This window comes from Trifolium pratense, linkage group LG5 (genome assembly GCF_020283565.1).
Source record: "Trifolium pratense cultivar HEN17-A07 linkage group LG5, ARS_RC_1.1, whole genome shotgun sequence".
Lineage (NCBI taxonomy): Eukaryota > Viridiplantae > Streptophyta > Magnoliopsida > Fabales > Fabaceae > Trifolium > Trifolium pratense.
This window is the reverse complement of record NC_060063.1, coordinates 44,431,008-44,451,781: the sequence shown is the minus strand read 5'-3', so window position 1 is coordinate 44,451,781 and position 20,774 is coordinate 44,431,008. Positions and strand designations below refer to the sequence as shown.

The 20,774-nt window shown below is 32.8% G+C and overlaps 2 protein-coding genes across 4 annotated transcripts; both read right to left on the bottom strand.

The window, feature by feature from the left end:
• Window positions 1-1,885: 1,885 nt before the first annotated feature.
• LOC123884495 (polyphenol oxidase A1, chloroplastic-like) lies at window positions 1,886-4,116 on the bottom strand. Its single transcript, XM_045933592.1, has one exon. It carries the CDS (start codon window positions 3,804-3,806, stop codon window positions 2,022-2,024), a length of 1,785 nt encoding a protein of 594 aa, XP_045789548.1. The 5' UTR covers window positions 3,807-4,116; the 3' UTR covers window positions 1,886-2,021.
• A 7,985-nt stretch (window positions 4,117-12,101) lies between these two features.
• LOC123884494 lies at window positions 12,102-15,664 on the bottom strand. Of its 3 annotated transcripts, XR_006800818.1 has the most exons (8): window positions 15,164-15,664; window positions 14,618-14,998; window positions 14,236-14,277; window positions 13,861-13,937; window positions 13,691-13,781; window positions 13,046-13,604; window positions 12,725-12,811; window positions 12,102-12,355 (listed from the first exon to the last, which is right to left on the bottom strand). XR_006800818.1 is itself a non-coding variant. In XM_045933591.1 (6 exons), exons 2-6 carry the CDS (start codon window positions 14,711-14,713, stop codon window positions 13,464-13,466), a joined length of 447 nt encoding a protein of 148 aa, XP_045789547.1. In that variant the 5' UTR covers window positions 14,714-14,739; window positions 15,164-15,634; the 3' UTR covers window positions 12,975-13,463. The 3 variants fall into 3 exon arrangements, 2 of the variants coding, with proteins under 2 accessions (XP_045789547.1, XP_045789546.1); XM_045933591.1 differs by lacking the exons at window positions 12,102-12,355; window positions 12,725-12,811 and having other exon boundaries at window positions 12,975-13,604; window positions 14,618-14,739; window positions 15,164-15,634; XM_045933590.1 differs by lacking the exons at window positions 12,102-12,355; window positions 12,725-12,811 and having other exon boundaries at window positions 12,975-13,604; window positions 15,164-15,630.
• Between the last annotated feature and the right edge of the window lie 5,110 nt (window positions 15,665-20,774).

Below are 20,774 nucleotides of genomic sequence, written 5' to 3'. Positions count from 1 at the left end.
GTCACCGCCGGGATCAAAATTGAAGGTGCTCCCAACACGAAAACCAAAGGAGCTTTCAAAATTGCTGACAAAAAGCTTGTGATTCAGTACTTGTCGTTTTGTCACGCCAGAATGAGTGTTGTCGTTGTTTGTCACGACAGTGAAACGGTATGGTAGAAGTAAAGGCCGAGTGGGAAAGATTGGACGGTGCTTCGCCGGAACCAAACTCTTTGAAACATCGCCAAAGGACTTGATGGTGAAAGAGGTAACGCAATTTGAATCATACCGTGGCGGAGGAATTGATGGAGTTAATCGGTGATTAACTTCTTCTTGGTCCTTCACTATGACGTCATCCTCACTCGATCTCTCGTCAGTTTCAGGTGTTGAGAAATCTGCAGTGAAATTTTGTATGAGCTGTGACGAGGCCACATCGTTGAAATCCTCTATAATAGCAACGTGTTGTTCGCCAACGACTTTAGACACAGGAGCGGAATCGGAAAGGATTGAGAGATCTGGGACAAGTTTCTTCGCAGCGTCGATCTCAATGGTGACGTGATTGGAATTGTATGGAAGAATTTGGGAAGTTGCCGGAGGTTTGTATGGATGAGTGCATATTTCGAGTGGTGGTGGCGTGAAAACGGTGGGGGTGACTGTGGATGTGGAAATGGAAGGTGAAACAAAGGTTTGTGGGTTTACAGATTGGTTGTTAAAGTGGGTGGTGGTGTTGTAGGTGAAATTGTGATGGTTGAAGGGGGTTGATTTGGGTGGTGGAAATGGATCATGGGAGTGTTGATTAAAGTTGTGATTAAACATAGTTGTGGAAGCGATGAAAGGTGGTTGTTGGTAAGTGAAATTGGGAGGCGTGAGGCTGTTGTTGAGTGCTGAAATCTCAGAGGCGAAATTGGAAATGGAATGGAGGCAAGCTCTCTGGGAATGGAGAAGTTGTTGGGTAGCATAATCAATGTGACGAATAAGGTAGTGAGGGGAGTTATTGGCAATGGAATTTGGGTATGTAGGTGGTGGTGATATATCGGTGTTGATGGATGGTGGGTGTTGATAGGCTTGTGGTTTCAACAAGGTGTGAACATTGATGATGGTAGGATCGTGGTAGAGAAACGGGTTATGGTAGAGAGAAGTCATGGCAATGAAAAACTCTCAATGAAAGCACCAATTGTTATGAACAACTTTTTGGTTGTTCATAACTTCAAGAGATAATTGCTAAAAACTACTAACAAACTACATTAAATCTAAAATAACAAACTTCTTCATTCATTTTGCTTGATTATTACATTCATCTAATACCATTATATATAGACTAGAATTTGGCATATTCCCTAGCATCTCATCCTAAAGAGATATCTAGAACATTCTAGATAATGAATGACTCACTAATAAAGAGGAAGGATCTAGAATCCATGAGTAACTACAATTTGGGCCTATTTTATTCTCCGGGCCTATATTCATTACAAGAAACCAATATCTTCAAATTAAATTTTGATGTAATATTGGTTTTTGATCAATGCATATCATGATTTATTAGATAAAGTCAAGTGCTTAAAGGTTGTAGTCGTTTGATTTTACAGTAGTTTTGTACTTTATTAGTGGGTAGTTTTTCTACTTGTTCCCACACAATTCAATCTACCATATAATTGTAGAAAGTGGAAGAGAATTGGAAAAAACAATGATATAACTGAAGAAAGTGAATCAATTAAAGTTTGTGCTGTTGAGTGGTTTTTATTTGTTTTTAACGGTTTGGTTGTGCTGGTTTGATGTGTTTATTGGCAAGCTCCCATGCTACTGTGATGGCAGTAAATCTACTTTTTCTGATTTTTTGTTTAGTGCTTTGAGCCTTTGAGCATTTTTCTATAACTTATTAACTTAGAAAAACTTCTTAATAAGACGTTACTACATAACAATATTTTCTCATTTGCACCAATCACAAACTTGAGGATGGAATTGCACCATTTATTTGACAAGAAAACAAAAGAAGATAAAGAAAACTCTATCAACTAGTCATTCGCACGGTTATGGTTGCAATTTTTTCAATTTGCAAATTCTATCTTGATGCCACTAATTTTGACACCATCCCCACCATATCTAGGAATAAAGGTAACCAAAATACTATCATCATCATCAGCTTTCAAATCCTCCAACAAATCCGTTAATCCAAGTCTCATACAAGTAACAATATTCTTCTTCTTCTTCGTATTGTTCTCGTGATTATGTCCATGAAGCAAATTCACAAAGGTTCCAGCAAACTCGGTATTTCCAACTCCAATCACCTTATCATCTTCATCATTCACAATAACATCAAACTTAACTTCAATGTTGCTATCAAACTCGATCCCATCTATCACCAAAATCTCCTCTTCATCTTCCTTCTCCTTTGAACTCCTCGACTTCTTTGGCCTCTTCACGATAGTACTCACAACCGAATCCAAAACAATAGGAAACTTATCAACAAATTTTCTCGGTGTTAACAACTTACCCTTAGACTGAACTCTTCTACTAGCAGGTTTAGGTTTAGAATTTATCCAAGGAATGTCAACCTTTTGATAATCATAACCTAGCTTTTTTCCATCAAGACCATCCTTGACTTTCACTTTAACAAGATTCTTATTCTCATCATAAAAGAGAAATGAAGACTCTAGCCAATCATCGTCAGTGGGATCCTTTCTTTTTCCACCTAATGTTTTCCAAATAGACCACAACCTATCCACATTTCCATGGAGAGCGTAAAAAAGTGGATCTCTTCCGGAGGAATAGAAATTTCCCATGTCCTCTCTATTAGTCTGTTTTGCATCACCACTCCATATATGAACATTATTATGTGGACTACTTTCTAATGCCCCAGGACCTGGGTCAGGTAATTGACCAGCGCGATAAGGGCTTCCATGAAATAGTAGACAGGTCTTGCTGTTGGTGATCATTTGTCTATGCATTAAAGTAAGGTTGTCTTTGATTTGTTGTTCCGCACTGGGAGGATAATTAGGATCATATTTTTCCGAAGTAGGGTCGTCTTCAATATATCTGTTATAGTTTAGGTCAATGATTCTTGGTGGTTGATGTCTGGAATCTCTTCTAAGGTCATAAAGGGAAGAATTTGGATTTGTAAAAATGGAAGGAATTTGCATGCCATCAGGAGCATCAAAATTCCAAAAGGGTATGGCAAAAGTAGGATCATTGATTAAACTACCTAATATTCTCTCATAAAAATAAATATACCAACGATGGAAAGCCAAAAATAGCCAACAATTATGAACACTTAGTTTAATGTTAGGGTAACCTAGTTGTACATAACCATCAACACAATAAGCACAATGAATGTTAGCTTGTTGGGTAAAACTTCTTGGATCATCATCTGGTAGGGCTCTCATTAGTTCAAGGGCTTTATTGTATTTTGCAAAATAATCATCATCAACTAATTGTGCAGCTGGTCTTACCCTTAATTTTTCAAAAGTAGGGAGCTTAAAATCGATGATGTCTGCAGAAAATGGTGGACAACAATTGATTGACACTGGAGATTTGTCTGGTGGAATTACACATTTGGTGAGATCTGGAATTGGCACCGGAGCACCAAAGGCTAATGAGTTGTTGTTTGTGAGAGTGGTAGCACCATAAAGTCCTCCTAGACCTATTAGAACATTTCTTCTTGGTGATGATTTTTGTTCTTGTTCTTTAGGGCTATTTTGGTTAGTATCATTGGAAGTGCATGCTATTTTATGGTGCTTTGGTTTTCTATTTTTAGAGGGTTGATGTTTTCTATTGAAATTGGAAGAGACATTAAAGGACATAAGTGAGAGAGGTGAGGATGAGATAGATGCCATGTTTAGCTATCTTATTTTTGTGTCATATTTGGACTACTTTTATAGTGAAAAATCATGGCATAAAGTTCCATGCATGCATCTTGCATTATTGATCTTGGGAATAACTACAAAAAAATTATATTGGACACATCCAATAATTCGTTAAAACATTTCGGATATAAATGACCCTTGGTTCAAAAATCTAATAAACGACCCTTAATCTTGAATATTGGTTTGGTGTTGTAGGTAGCTAGCTTGGTTAGTTTTGGTACTTAGAAATGACACCACTTTTAGAAAAATAAAATGTTACATAAAAATTCCCCTTCCGATATTTAGCGAACTTAGTTTGCGTTCGCAATATGCTTAAGTAGTGATGTGAAAACTCTTGAAAATTTTATGTTAGAGAGTTTTTTTTCCCTCAAATATCTCATTTTTATAACATCACGTATAAAATCTTGAAAATTTTATATTAGGAGTGTTTTTTTCTCAAATTTTTTATTTTTATAACACTCGTCACTTAAATAGCAGACGTGTAAAAACTTACAAATTTCATGTTATAGTTTTTTTTTGTCAAATTTTTTATTTTTATAATATTCTCTATTTAAATAACAGAAAATAAAATAAAAAACTAAAATAGCGCACGATAATACATTATGCGCCAAAAGTAGAGAAATACGTCTCTAGGCACAAGCACAAATATTTGTTGTTAGACACACTCATATAAAAAAAAAATAAAGTAAAAATGGTTAAAGTAATATATTTGATGTAACTTTTTTTAAAATTTTTGTATTTGGGTGCGTGCGCCTAAATATTGTGCTCAAAAGCTTGTGTCCAAGTGTCAGCTCCCAAAAGTACTCTCCTAGAGAAAATAATGAGCGTATAGTGTAGTATATTTGAACTTTTTGGGCCTTCACGGGATTACGTTAAAAATTTCACAAGCGTGAAATTCGTGTGAGTGACATGATTTAACCATTCTTTGTCTTGTTGTCTATTGTATTTGTCCTGAATGGCATGATTTGATTGTTTTTTGTCAACTTGAAGAAGTATCCGTTGATATGTTATGATTCTATATTTATTATAATTGATATTGTAATTATGCTAGGAATAATTAGTCTTTATGTACTTATTTTTTATGTTTCTTCGTAGGCATGACAAAGGAGCGAAATGAGGACGGATCTTGCCAACTCAAACTTATAAAGTTTAGGTTTTCTCAAACTCGTCCCAATTTCAAGCTAGGAAAAAAAATAACCTCAAATTCGTACTCAATGGGAATTGGGTATTCTCGACTGGGTTCGGGTATCTCCGTTATGCATCTTTCCACTTGAATTTTTATTGTATTTTAGTATTTTATTTTATTACATAAAAAGTTAAAAGCCCAAAATTAATTTGTTTCAACAATATTTTTTTAAATAAGGAAAACGAATTATTTATTACTCAAATTAAAAATAAAAAATAAACATATGAATATAATTTAAGATATTGTTTAAGGATTTCTAATTTAAAAGAGATAAAATATAATTTTAATATAAGCGGGCGGGTTCGGGGACGGGTTCGAGGTCGGTATCAATGTCCCAATTATCCGCCCCAACCCCGTCATTTGAAATCAGGGAAAATCCGAACCCAAACTCAGTCAACTTGGATTTTTCCCGTCAAAAGTGGGTAGGGTTGGGCGGATACCCGCGGGTATGAGTTTTATTGTCGCCTATTTCTTTGTCTCCAATCCTATAATATAAATAGGATCACATGGTTGTACTCTAAAATATATAATGAATACACATATTTTACAGCATATTTTACAGTATCAAATATTTTTAAAGTTTTTAACTAATTGAGCTGTTATATTAAAAGAAGTTAGGATTCTCTTCATTTCTTATTCTTTCCATTTCCTATTAAAAAACGTCACTAATTTTATTTTATTTTGAACAGCACATGCACATCACTACTAATTATTCTATATATCAATGTTAGTGAATTCATAGGACATTTCGTCTATGACCTGCAATATGTTACAATGTGATGGTTTTTGTTCTCCTTATTTTGGTTAAAATATATATATTGAAAAAATTAAAATTTAAACTTTTAATTGCGCAACGGTTGCACTATTTATCATTTTTCTTTTGGTTGTAATATCATTGGAATGATAGTTGGTTTTCTATGTTTAGAGGGTTGGTGTTGTTTTTGAGAAAATGGATATAGTGAAGAGGGTCAATGCTACGATGGACCACCTTTACAAGTGGTCTACCGTGGACAAGTGATCTACCGAATATGAATTTTACGAAATTCACTGTTGGATTGAAAGTTTATATCGTATAGATCATCCATAAATTTTTTTGAAAATCATTTGATATTTTATTGAGACCCATCAAGATTTACGTTATTTAATAAACCGTTAATCTTGACGTGTCTCAATAACATATCAAATGATTTTTAATTTTTCTAAATTTTTTTATGGCTGATCTATTTGATATAAACTTTCGTTATTCGTATTCTTTATCATGTTATTCATGACTGGTCCACCATGGACCACTTGATGAAGTGGTCCATGTTAGAATTTCCCGAATATGAGATATATACCATGTTTAGCTATCTTATTTTTATGTCTTAATATCTTACACTACAAAAAAATGCCCTCTAGCCACGGTCAAAACCGTAACTAAAAGTGTCATTCACCATAGCTAAAAATATTTACCACGGCAATTTTGAGGGTGGCTTATAAGGGCTTTGCAAAAACTAAAAGTGTCATTCACCGTAGTTAAAAATATTTACCACGGTAATTTTGAGGGTGGCTTATAAGGGCGTTGCAAAATTTAGCCACGTCTTAATTTGGTTTTTGCCACAGCAAAATAAAGCGTCGCAACATTTCTATTTCTATAACTTCAGTTATTGATTAATTAGCCACGAGGTTGGTTATTTTTTTGTAATGCTTGAAAAAATTATTCTCAACTCGATTTCATTGATTTAAACTAGATTTTAAAAGTCTTGTAAATACAATCATTTGATAATTGCGAGAGATATTGATTTAGAGGAGTTTGATTTTGAACCTAATTTTTTTAACTTCTTTATATATTTAAAGTGTGTCGGTGTTCAAACTTCGATCCAAAGTGGATGCAATATAATATTACCATTATATTAATTACTTATTACATGAAATATCGTTACTTTTAATGTTACTTTACGTATACCATAAATCAGAGATGGTGCGCTTTACATTCCTGTAATATATAAACGATGTTTGCTAAATTCGAAACAATTACGGGTACTTGACCAGAAAAGTGTGGGACAACTCATCAAAATTTGCATAGAGAAGAGTCATGCCGCTAGACCAAACTTAAAGGTAATTTACCATAAACAAAATAAAATTATTGCACATCTATAAGTTATCCTTAATATGACACTTATGTTGTTCTAAACATATCTTTCATCTGTTATACCTCTCATATGTTATACTTCATGGAGATGCTTCGGCAATTAATTTATGAACTTCATTATCAGATTGGAATATGTGGAGAGCATATGGTGGTGAGCCTTCTTCTATTGTATTATTTGCTCAACTTGGTCTTGACTATGTCATGTTCTCCTTTTAGGTTCGTTTTTCTGTTCGAAGTTGTATGAAACTCCGATCCGAAGTGAATGTAATGTAACTTATAGGAAAAATGTTTTCTTGAAATTGATTACTATTTTTTAGTCCGGTGGTCTAATAGCTATAATTTTTAATCTTTTTAAAGTGAATAAATGAAGGTATTATTGTTTAAACTCCGATCCAAAGTATAGATGTTATATAATATCACCATTACATTAACAATATTGTTATATCAAGCGAATAAAAAGTTCACAAAGACATAGCGAAAATAACACCAACCAATCAAATTGTGCTATTTTGCAGAAAATACGGTAGTGTGCATATATGGAAGAAAAATCAACAAATGTACAACCACTAAACACATGCCACATCATTCGTCAACAGTGAAATGTGAAAATAGTGAAAAGTTAAAACATGGATATTTCATACATTTTATCTAGAGGTGGACAGTGGGCGGATATGGGTGAGTTCGGGCCCAAAGTTGTCATCCGGTCTAAATCGTAGAGTCAAAAAATAAGACTCAATCTGCCTGAAAAATGAAGAACAGTTTCCACTGGTTCGGGTTTGCTGTTTAAGCGGGTTGTTGAGCGGTTTGAAGCGGTTAGACATAAAAAAATTAAAATAAAAATAAAAACAAAAACAAAGCCAAAATTTGGAATTTAGATCCAGAAAATATGCAATCAAAGATGAGATAATCATGAAATAAACACAAATGAAATTTCTTAGAAATCCTAAATCGACATAAAAAGTAAGAAAAAAAATTAAAATCTCAAATAATATATATATATATATATATATATATATATATATATATATATATATATATATATATATATAACATTTGATTTCAACGAAGTTAAACAAATAAGATGAAGAATGATCAAGTTTTGGGTTTCAAAATGTTTTAGTCTCCGTGGGTTTGAGGTGAAGCGAAAAGGTGTGAAAAGGAGACGTGAGAAGAACTTAAATTCGGCGTTTTGATTTGCTCGTGCGGACGGGTTTCTGGCATCGTCAGTCCAATTTCCTCTACCCAGACTCGCGCGCACAAACCTAATCTAAACCGAATTTTTTAATCCGCTAAACCGCTGCCCATTATAAACATCTCAAATCTCTAATTTTTGGGCAGATTTTTTGTTCAGCCCTAATTTTTTGGCCAACCCTAATTTTATCAAGTACGACAAACAATCACGTGGCATTCACTACAATACAAAAGTCAATAATGGTGAAATATTTTTTTCTATTAAAAAATTGTTAAAAGTGTAGTGCGCCGTATCATTTCCGCATATGTTTCATGCTAACGAATCTCAACTTAATTAATTGATCTGCCTCGAAGTGCCACATGAAACTTCTTCAATTTTTTTTATAAGTAAAAAAATGAATTATAAGAGTACAAGAGATACTCAACCCTTACAATTCACTTTATATGTGTTGAAAACAATCTAAAGTTTTTACGTCATTCAGAAAAAACTAAATTAATATTGTTCCATGTTCGACCTATAAACCAAAATCAAGAAAAATAAATAATTTGCTCCACTAAAAATGAATTATATTTCTTCAATGAAATAAAGGCTGGGTTTGTTTTAAATTTTTAAAAAAATCTGTTTTATCATTTAAATTGCTTGGTTATTCCACCTCCGAGAAATTGCTTAGTCTTGAGTGTTGTAAAATTATTACTCCCTCCGTCTCAAATCTTTAGTCTTTTTATTTTTTTAGTTTTGTCCTAAAACTTTAATCTTTTTAAGAAACCAATGCACATTTAGTGATACTTTACCATTTGTACCTCTTACTAAAGTTAAAGCATTAATTAAATATATTTTCTCTTTTTTAATAAAGTAAGGGTAAAAGTGACTTTACTTATCATTTTTTATCATTTCCTAATCTCCGTGCAAAACTCCAAAAGGATTAAAGTTTTGGGACGGAGGGAGTATATATTAATAGATCTGATTTTGACAATGTTTTGAATAGTTTTTGTGGTACAATTTCAACTTTTAACTTTACCAGTTTCACTAGCAAGCATATCGTCTTCCCTAAAGTCCAACGTGTTTTGGCGAGTGCCCTGTTTAGTAAAATTGTTAAGGACTTGGACGTTAATTATCAATTAACCACTAGAAAGAAAGCAATCTGCAGTGGATGTTTAGGTTGCACATGCTCCAAATTTTCTCCTAGATGTTCCCATCGATGGATTAAGCCATCACATGTCCTCGATAGAGTACGGTATTATTCTCAAGATTAACGATTTATGAGTTTTTATTGAATACCATTAATTTTTATGGGTCTCAATAACATATCAAATAATTTTCAATTTATTTAAAAAAAATAATTAGGGATAATCAATATGATAAAAAATTTCAACCCAACGTGAATTTTGTAAAATTCGTATTGTTATAATGTGCATTCACTAGATGTGCATTATAACAGCTCAGACCCCCATCTTGGGTGGTCTCGGCACTGCCACCTCACGATCTTCTCCACCACCCTTTCTAGTGGAATTTTTGTCTTCTGTGAGAATCGAACCACGTATCCTGAAGTTCAAATACGTGTTAAATTCATTCACACTACCGATTGAGCTTGCACCCCCCTCTCTAAGAACATTTAAACTTGCGCACCTTAAAATTTTAAATAGAGTTTGTATTTATTTAAAAGTGAAAAGTTTTTTTTTTGACATAAAAGTGAAAAGTTATAAATTTGAATTTGAACCTTAACATGTCAAGGAAAAACTCTTAGTTAGGCACATTCCCAACACATGTTTTTTAAGCACATCCAATCAAATTTTGACAACACAAAAATAATTTATTACTTTTTCAAAATTAAAATAAAAAATGTTTTGTCTTGTCTCTGCTAATCTCTGTAACATCCTTATCTTCTCAATTTTCTCTATCACATATGAGACCTTATAGTGCAGAGTATTTTAACTCTTTGAGCATTCACGGGAGAGGATTACGTTCATAGTACTAATTTCACAAGCATGGAACATGTGCGAGGGACATGACTTAACCCTCTTTGTCTATTGTATTTGTCATTAATCGTTTTTTCCTCAGAATCTCGGGTGAATAGCTAACTTTCAATTATTTTTTTTTGTCAGAACTTTCAACTTTTTTTTACATGAGTACGAGAGTGGATTCTCTCCATTGGAAAAATAATTGAGGGAATAATGTGTGAAACTTGTGATAATATTTTAATGAGAAAAAATTGAAGAAAAGTTATTCAATGGTTATGATGTAACAATTGAGAAAAATTGAGGAAAAAATAATTGAGAGGATCCTTTCTCATATGAATATTCCTATTCCTTTTATTTGAATTGTTTCTTGTTGTATGTAAGATTTTTGTGTACCATTTTTCGTATATAATATTATATCATTTAAAATGAATATAGTAAGGAAGATGAGGTATTGAAATTGGAAGAGACATTGATGGACATAATTGAGAGATGTGAGGATGAGATCCATACCTTTTTTTCTTTTTTTTTCTTCATAAATCGGATATTTTTTACGCGCTATTGTATAGATTATTTTCTTGAGCTTTGTGAGATCTAAATGGATGAAAATTTCTCCTTAAGAGTTTTAACATTATTGCATATCAATGATCAAACTCATGACTTTAGTTAAGCTAGAAGAGACCCGCGAATATTCATACTATGTTTAACTATCTTATTTTTATGTCATAATAACTTAGCTACGTTTTTTACTTTTTGGAGTTTTGTAATGACAAAATAATGGCAAAAAGTTATACAAAAGTACTTGCATTATTGACAATACATTGCACGATTATTCCACCAAAATTCAAGTATAATTTTAACACCACTAAAAATAAAAAGGGTGAATTTGCGAACAAATTCACAATATCCAAATTAATTCTCCTTCTGGTCCTATATATAAGATAAAGTTTGTTTTTTATATTCATTGTAAAGTTTATGTAGCTAGACAACATTATAGTTTAGATAAATTAACTTTACAATGAATCTAGAAATTAAACTATTTTTTATATATAGGACCGGTGAGAGTAGCATATAACGGCTTACTCATGCCTACAAATAATGTGATAAGCTCAAAGTGCCCGAAATACATATGCATCCGAATATGAATTTCATTATATCTTATATTTATCGATCGTGAAGAAAATTAATGTCTTAATATATTGTTAATATGGTTTACATATTGAAGACTCCTGATGCTGGGACTTTATCCATAGTAGTATATATTGGTAATTCTTTTTCTAGAAATCAAATTGTTTTACCTGAACTAAACTATTTGCCTGAGTGTTCGCACGAGCCATAATTTATTTAATGATCACTGCTGCAGAAAGGGGTTTCCACTACTGTCCAAAGGGACTTTCCACGTCGGGTGGTGGCCAGTAGTAAACGCAGGTGTCGTTGTAAGTCTATACTTTCCACGTCGGGTCGTTGAATACCCGACGTGGTATCCTAATTTGTTCAGTAATTTTTATTTAAAATTATGGACTTTCCACGTCGGTTTTACCAAATATCCGTAGTGAAATATTGGTTTTTCACGTCGGTTAAACAAAACACATGTAGTAGTATGTATGGTTTCCAATTTTTTAATATAAATCATGGACTTTCCACTACGGGTATTTACAAATATCAGTAGTGGTATATTAGTTTTTTTTTTTTTGTTTTTTGTAGCTTCCTGTACCATATTAATTATACAACCTACACTTTTCCGGCGCATAAATTATACAACCTAGAAATTACTAGTAGCTAATAACGCACAAGAAAATTAACATAATTCCGAATATTATTTTCCACAAGTCATTGTCAATTCCTAACAAGCTAACAAGTTACATGCAACACATTAAAAGTCAGTGCTTAACGTTATCACTAATTAATTCCAAGTCTAATGACTAAGAAACTAAATTCAAAATCATCTAAAGCCACAAAGCACCAGCATCTTTGAGGAGAGGGAACAAGCAGAGAGCCCATTAATACCACCTCCAATTCCAAGTGCTACAAAACATGAAATAGTGGTAACTGTCCCTGCAACCAAAACCACAAACATTAGATTAATTTTAAACCTCAAAATTCCTACATTTGTCAATATTAATCACTATTAAATAACTTCATTTCTATCACCTGCAACACTTTTACCTAGTAACTGAATTCAGATTGGAGGAAGAATTAACTTGATAAGTTATATTAATTTGACAAATTATATTAACAATCAAGCTTATTGAACTATTTGTCATATAAATTTGCACAGTCCCTAAATTCATACAAATCTATAAATGGAATTAGCATAAGCTAGTGTAGGTTCCACAAGTAAAGTTGCAGAGGTTGATATAATAATTCAAAGTACTGCAAAATTAAAATTACATAATAATTCAAAGTAGTCTCTTGAAAACTGACCCAGTCTTTGTGATTCGTTCAGCTTTGACTGCTTCATGACATGGTATTGACTATTGATAGTCTTTCACTTAAACTTGAGTAGTGATTCTGCTTTAACAAATAAAATTGGATTAACAGGAGATTAATGTAATCTTCTTGAGGATTTAACAAAATATCATATAGGTGAATAAAATTCTTATACATAGTAAATATGCAAGTTATTGTAAGTCAAGGTAAAAAAAAAAAGCATGGGACTTCTTTGCATATGATATACCTACAACAGTGGGAATCATTAATAATATGTGGTCCATAACAACAAAGATTATAACAAAAAATACATACCAAATGCAGTGAACTAGAGTTACTAGACTGCAATCTTCTGAAAGCATTTTCATTTATCGGCGAAATGTGCATCTATAAGAAATTACAAAATTTTGTCAAGAGGTCTCATTTCTCTCGGTAAGCCATCAAAATGTCCAGCATCTTGGTCAGGGGAAGTAGTAAAATGAAAACTTAATAAGTTAGTAGTGCCCAAGATAAAAACAGAATGAATGATTCTTAGAAAACAGAAATGCTCGAGGGAGAAAACAGAAAGCATTCTTCCTAGCCCCTACCCCCACTGTGTCCAGGCACAGATGCAAAAGGATATGAAAAGCCCCAATAAAGAAAGAACAGAAAATCCAAGTTCAATCACTGGCTTTAACAATCCTTAACCAGACTACTTATATTATGGCCAACTCTGGTTTACCGAACCAGAGGGTTAAAGACAAAATAAAAGCAACGTAGCAAGATTGCAGAAAAAAATCCATCTATTGTCACCTGAAATGTTGAATGTGAAAGAAGGTTTCCACCATGACTTGAATGCAAGAGCCATTGTTGAGCTTTTAGGTCCAACTTTTGCCTGAAAATATGATAAATAATATCTTGAGTAAATCCTATATAATCAATCTATAACGAAACCTAGCTAACATTGCATTAATATTCTACCTTCAGCAAGAAGTTCTTATTGGCTTGCCAGGATGCACCTATTTGAAAAGTGGAGTCTGAGATACTGTTTGCTGCTATCGCATCATCAACACTTTAACACCGAAAATTAGATTTACCACATTGGTTCAACTGCACAGGAGTTTGAATATCTTTAAAGCCAAAAAGACTACCTTGTTTGTAACTCAAACCCAAAGTCAATGTAGTTTGTAATTCCAACAACAGTATTCTCTTCAAGGGGGTTCTTCACCTATTCAAGTCAAGTATGTGACTTTTAAAGTATCATATAGTGATATTCTGATTCAACGACAAATCAAATAGTTCACTGGAACTCGGACCAAAAAATATTGAATGAGGGTAAGCATAAGTAATCCGAGGTGGAATTCAATCAAACTGTCAAAATAATTAATTTTAAGAGACAACTAAAATCAAATAAATTTAAACATCAAAGTGTTTTCGAAAAGGTGGTAAACAAAAGACTAATACAAAGAACAAGGACAGCTAAAAATACAATAGTAAAAGAGGAAGTAAGGACCAAAGAAACATACCCGTCTTTGAACAACCATATGCTGATAGAAGGAGGCAACAAACTGCAGATTGTTTAAGCTTCAAAATTTCAGTAAAAGCCTTCTTAAAATATTAATCATAACACCACATCATTTCAGGGAAGAAAAATGCCCGAGTTCAATTAATTAGCTTGTAGTTTAAGTGCATTGCCATAACATACAGAAGGTTGATAAATACAATAGTTAATATTGATTACAATGTCATGGTTGGCGAAGTGAAATTTCTAAATATAACCTATTTTTCATAAATTACAACACTTACTATTTTAAGAGGAAAACATGTTGCAGACGCAGATATTGCCCACCAACGTTCTTTCCAAAGAATATATGTAAAATATTAATCCATTTAATTATGAGGATATACCTGAGAGCTTTTGACAAGCTCAAGACTGAAATTGAAAGACGGGCTCAAAGGGCTGCCTGATCCCACGCCATAACCCAAGGCACAACTCCAGTTCATCAAATTTGAAAGTTTTGCATTTGCATCTAAAACACAGCACCACAAGGTATTATGCACATGATTGTTTTATAATATATACAAATGAACCTTGAGTTAGTAATATATGTTTTTAGTTGTTTGTGACTATATATTTTGGCTTATCCTTTTAAGTCAAAAATCCTGAAACTTCTTGAAAATAACAATGCAAGTTCAAGTTCTTGAATCCCCTTGTGCCCTGCTGACCAACTCTCAGCCTTTGTAGATTGCTTTCTTACAGTTCATTACTCTATCAGTTCTATGTTAATGCTGGAGAAATAAAATGAGATTTTGTTGCTTAAACTACTGATATAGTAATAAATAACAGATAAAATAAATATATCTAGATTTTTCAATGTATTTAATAAAGAAAAACTACAAGATCTACAATTCAAACTTAGAAAACAGAACCCAAAGAGATATAGCATCAGTTACCTTTTTATTCTTTGGAACGCCAAGCCTTACTAGAAAAGATGAACCTCAAAAGATCCGGAACGGCTTGAAGCTGCGCAAACACAACAACAGAAACATTAGATCCGCAATCAAATACGTCAGCGTTCTCGCCGCCTGACACCTCCACCGACATCTTTCACAACAACACCTCCACTGGTGCAACAATCGCGACTCTGCTGCTCAAATATGAAGCAAAGATTTCCGCGAGCAACACCGCCACACAGATCTCGAATCTAGAACGAACCGCGTGATGGTGATTTGAGAGTGAGACAGAGTGGTTGGAAAAATATTTTGCAGAGAAAGGAAGAGAAACTTTTTAGGGTTCTGCGCGAAACGTTGTTAAGGGAATTGGGAATGAATGAATTATGAACAAATGAACATACTCTGCGCTATACATTCTAAGTTAAGGGATTCCACTACGGGTGAATACCAAATCAGTAGTGAAATCCAATTAAAACAAATTTCAACGTAATTACAACATTGCCACCGTGTCTACTTTTCACTACTGATTTAAGAAAACCAGTAGTGAAATCCCTTGTCTATGAACTTTTCACTACTGGTATACAAATATCCGTAGTGGAATCCTTTGGTCAAATGTATTTGACTACTGGTATTCACATACCAGTAGTGGAATCTCTTAGCCAAAAGTCAGTGAAAGTTCCATGCAACTTGCATTGTTGGGAATAAGTATAAAAAAACGTGGCGTAAATTGCTCAATTATTCCCCCTCTGAAAACAAATATGGGAGCTTCTACGATACATTCGAATAATTTGAATGTACCGGTACAACAAGTCAGTAAATTGATAAATTAACCGAGTTGTTGGGTGGTTTGAAGCGGTTACACATAAAAAAATTTAAAAAATAAATAAAAAATATCAAAGCCAAAATTTGGAATTTAGATCCAGAAAATATACAACCAAAGATGAGATAATCATAAAATAAACACAAATGAAATTTCTTAGAAATCCTAAATCGACATAAAAAGTAAGAAAAAAAATTAAAATCTCAAATAAAAAAAGGGTCATGCTAAACAGTGCCCCTGGGGCACTTGTTAAGTATACCTAAAAAGGAAATAAAAAATAAAATTTATATTGAAAAAACAACTTTTTGTACTTTTGATACATTGAATGCACGCATTTCGAGACAAAATTTCTATTTTAACATGCTTAACCAGTGCCCCGGGGGCACTGTTTAGCATTTTCCATAAAAAAAATAAAATATATATATATATATATATAACATTTAATTTCAACGAAGTTAAACAAATAAGATGAAAAATGATCAAGTTTTGGGTTTCAAAATGTTCCAGTCTCCGTAGGTTTGAGGTGAAGTGAGAAGGTGTGAAAATCGAATTCGGCGTTCTGATTTGTTCATGCAGACGGGTTTCAGGCACCGTCGGTCCAATTTCCTCTACCCGAACTCGCACGCACCAACCCAATCTAAACCGAATTTTTTAACCCACTAAATCACAGACCATTATAAAACTCTTAAATCTCTAATTTTTTAACGGATTTTATTGAGTTCGGACAGTCCTCCATTTTTTGTTCAGCCCTAATTTATCAATTGAATTATGTTGGCAAGTGAGACAAACAATCACGTGGCATTCACTACAATACAAAAGTCAATAATGGTGAAATATTTTTGTCTATTAAAAAATTGTTAAAAGTGTAGTGTGCCGTATCATTTCCGCATATGTTTCATGCTACGAATCTCAACTTAATTAATTGATCTGCCTCGAAGTGCCACATGAAACTTCTTCAATTATACTCCCTCAGTCTCAAATTATAAAGGAAAAAACCTCATTCTTTTATTTCAAATTATAAGGAAAAAACATTTTCAATAATGTTTTTTTTTTATCTCATAAAATTTAATGCAAATTGAATTTAATTTTTTCTCTCTCGCATTTTCTCAATAAACAAGAAACAATAAAAATTGCTTTTATATCTTTCCATACAACTTATTCTAAGGAAAACCCACGAAAACATATTTTCAAATTATCATGTTTTACTCTTTTTAATAAGTGTGATTTTTATTTTTTTCCCCTTATAATTTGAGACGGATGAAGTATCTCTTCAATGAAATATAGGCTGGGTTTGTTTTAAATTTTTAAAAAAATCTGTTTTATCATTTTAATTGCTTGGTTATTCCACCTCCAAGTAATTGCTTAGTCTTGAGTGTTGTAAAATTATTATATATTAATAGATGGAATATATGGTATGGACTTTGATTTTGATAATGTTTGGAATGGTTTTCGTGGTACAATTTCAACTTTTAACTTTACCAGTTTCACTAGCAAGCATATCGTCTTCCCTAAAGTCCAACGTGTTTTGGCGAGTGCCCTGTTTAGTAAAATTGTTAAGGACTTGGAAGTTAATTATCAAATAACCACTAGAAAGAAATCAATTTTTGGATGTTTGCAGGTTGCACATGCTCAAAATTTTCTCCTAGATGTCCCCATTGATGGATTAAGCTATCACATGTCCTCGATAGAGTACGGTTTTATTCTCAAGATTAACGATTTATGGATTTTTAATGAATACCAAATGATTTTCAATTTATTTAAAAAATAATAATTAGGAGTTTTTGCCACCTCACGATCTTCTTCATCACTCTCTTCAGTGGAGTTTTTGTCTTCCGTTAGAATCAAATCATGTACCCTAAAATTCAAATACGTGTTCAATCCATTCACACTACCGATTGAGCTTGCACCCCTCTCTAAGAACATTTAAACTTGCGCACCTTAAATTTTCAAATAGAGTTGGGCACATACCCAACACATGTTTTTTAGGCACATCCAATCAAATTTTGACAACACAAAAATAATTATTACTTTTTCAAAATTAAAATAAAAAAGTGTTTTGTCTTCTCTCTCCACTAGCCCACTCCTTAGGCCACTCTTCCATTGTCTCTTCTAATCTCAACATGTTTTCTCTATCACATATGAGACAGTATTAATGAAGTTATAGTGCACAGTATTTTAACTCTTTGAGCATTCACGGGAGAGGACTATGTTCATAGTACTAATTTCACAAGCCTGAAACATGTGCGAGGGACATGACTTAACCCTCTTTGTCTATTGTATTTGTCGTTAATCTTTTTTTTTTTTTCCTCTGATGAATGATGGCTTACTTTCAAATTATTATGTTTTTTTTGTCAGAACTTTCAACTTTTTTTATCAGTTTGAAATTAATTTTTATTTGAATTGGTTTATATATGAATACTCCTATTCTTTTTATCTAAGTGTTGTGTTTCTAGTTGTATTATATCTGTCATTTAAAATGAATATAGCGAAAAAGATGATGTATTGAAATTGGAAGAGACATTGATCAACATAAGCGAGAGATGTGAGGATGAGATCCATACCATTTTGTTTATTCCCGTAAATTGAGTATTTTTTACGCGCAATTGAATTTCTCGTATGAATATTCCTATTCCTTTTATTTGAATTGTTTCTTGTTGTATGTAAGATTTTTGTGTATCATTTTTCGTATATAATATTATATCATTTAAAATGAATATAGTAAGGAAGATGAGGTACTGAAATTGGAAGAGACATTGATGGACATAATTGTGAGATGTGAGGATGAGATCCATACCTTTTTTTTTTTTGCGTAAATCGGATTTTTTTCCGCACAATTGTATAGATTAGTTTCTTGAGCTTTGTGAGATCTATATGGATAAAAAATTCTTCCTCAGAGTTTTAACATTATTGCATATTAATGATCAAACTCAAGACTTTAGTTAAGATAGAAGAGACCCGCGGATATTCATACTATGTTTAACTATCTTATTTTTATGTCATAATAACTTAGCTACGTGAGTTTTTTACTTTTTGGAGTTTTGTAATGACAAAATAATGGCAAAATGTTATACAAAAGTACTTGCATTGTTGGCAATACATTGCACAATTATTCCACCAAAATTCAAATATAATTTTAACACCACTAAAAATAAAAGGGGTGAATTTGTGAACAAATTCACAACATCCAAGTTAATACTCTTCTGGTCCTATATATAAGAAAAAGTTTATTTTTTATATTTATTGTAAATTTTATGTAGCTAGACAACATTATAGTTTAGATACATCAACTTTACAATGAATCTAGAAATTAAATTTTTCTTATATATATGTGACTGGTGGAAGTAGCATATAACGGCTTACTCGTGCCTACAAATAATGTGATAAGCTCAAAGTGCCCGAAATACATTTGCATCTGAATATGAATTTCATTATATCTTATATTTATCGTGAAGAAAATTAATGTATTAATGATATTGTTAATATCGGTTTACATATTCAAGACTCCCGATGATGGGACTTTATCCATACTAGTATATATTGGTTTTTTTTTTTATAAGCAAAAATTGAATTATAAGGAGTACAAGGGGTACTCAACCCTTACAATTCAAAGGTAATCACCTCATATTCAAACGAATACAATCCAAGGGATTATTACACCAGTCATGAAAAGCCACAAAATCATTGCTCCCTAAACAGCCTATAAACCAAAACCAAGCAATATAAATAATTTGGTTCACTAAAGAAGAAACATTAGTGAAAGCTCCTCTAAATAAAATATTATTACGCGTGTGCCAAATACTCCATGTCGTCGTCAACCAAATAATGTGCCGGAAACTCTTGCTATTATTACCAAATATTGAGTCTCCAAATAAATTAAAATGACATGAAGTACTAGTATCAATGAACGGAATCATCTTGGTTCCCATCCAATTGAAGACAATATTCCATACTTATGCTGTGACGTCACATTTGAAGAAAATATGATGGGTATCTTCCACTTCCTTGAAACAAAACACACAGCCTCTCTCATGGTTGTTTGTGATGATGCCTTTGTTATATAGGGCCTCCCTAGTTGGTAATTTATCCAACAACAATTTTCACCCAAAAATGCTTACCTTCGATGGAACATTATTCAACCACAGATTCTTCAACGCTTTCGTCGTGTTAAGCTCTAAATCATTTGCACCAAACCTGTTTTGCAAGGCCATATACACTGTTTTAACAGTAAAAAGACCAACAGTATGTGAAATCAATTTTCTCCTATCGCTCACCTCACTTTGTGGCCGCACCGCTTCCAAAATTAAAAGAATATCTTGCGCTGCTATTGTTTCTGTATCTGATAGCTCTGCTGTCCATTCGAATTTTCACACCCAATTGTTGCAATCCCAAGCACCCATGGAAGATATTCTACTGTCTTATTGCAAAGATTTATTGTAAAGCGCGGGGAACAACTCGCACAAAGGTGTCGCTCCTATCCATTTTTCTTTCCAAAAGGCAATAACATTACCATCACCTAAGATGCTATACTGATGTTATTACCGAACCAACTATACCTTCCTCCTCACTACCTAACTTCCAAATATCACTACCTAACTAGTATATATTGGTAATTCTTTTTCTAGAAATAAAATTGGTTTACCTGAACAAAACTATTTACCTGAGTAATATAACTATTTACCTAATCAAAAATATAATGAAGTGCTAATTGATATTTTATCATACTAAAATTATTAAAATAAAGCATATATATTGGCAAGCCCATGTAATATAACTTGATCTTTAGGATAATAT

Bases quoted from the DNA above. Each gene is read 5' to 3' on its own strand.
- LOC123884495 (XM_045933592.1), bottom strand. From the start codon at position 3,806: ATGGCATCTATCTCATCCTCACCTCTCTCACTTATGTCCTTTAATGTC.
- LOC123884494 (XM_045933591.1), bottom strand. From the start codon at position 14,713: ATGAACTGGAGTTGTGCCTTGGGTTATGGCGTGGGATCAGGCAGCCCT. The intron at 13,938-14,235 runs GTATGTTTCTTT...TGACTTGAATAG, and splicing joins ATATGGTTGTTCAAAGACGG to GTGAAGAACCCCCTTGAAGA. The intron at 13,605-13,690 runs GTAGAATATTAA...TCATATTTTCAG, and splicing joins ATAAGAACTTCTTGCTGAAG to GCAAAAGTTGGACCTAAAAG.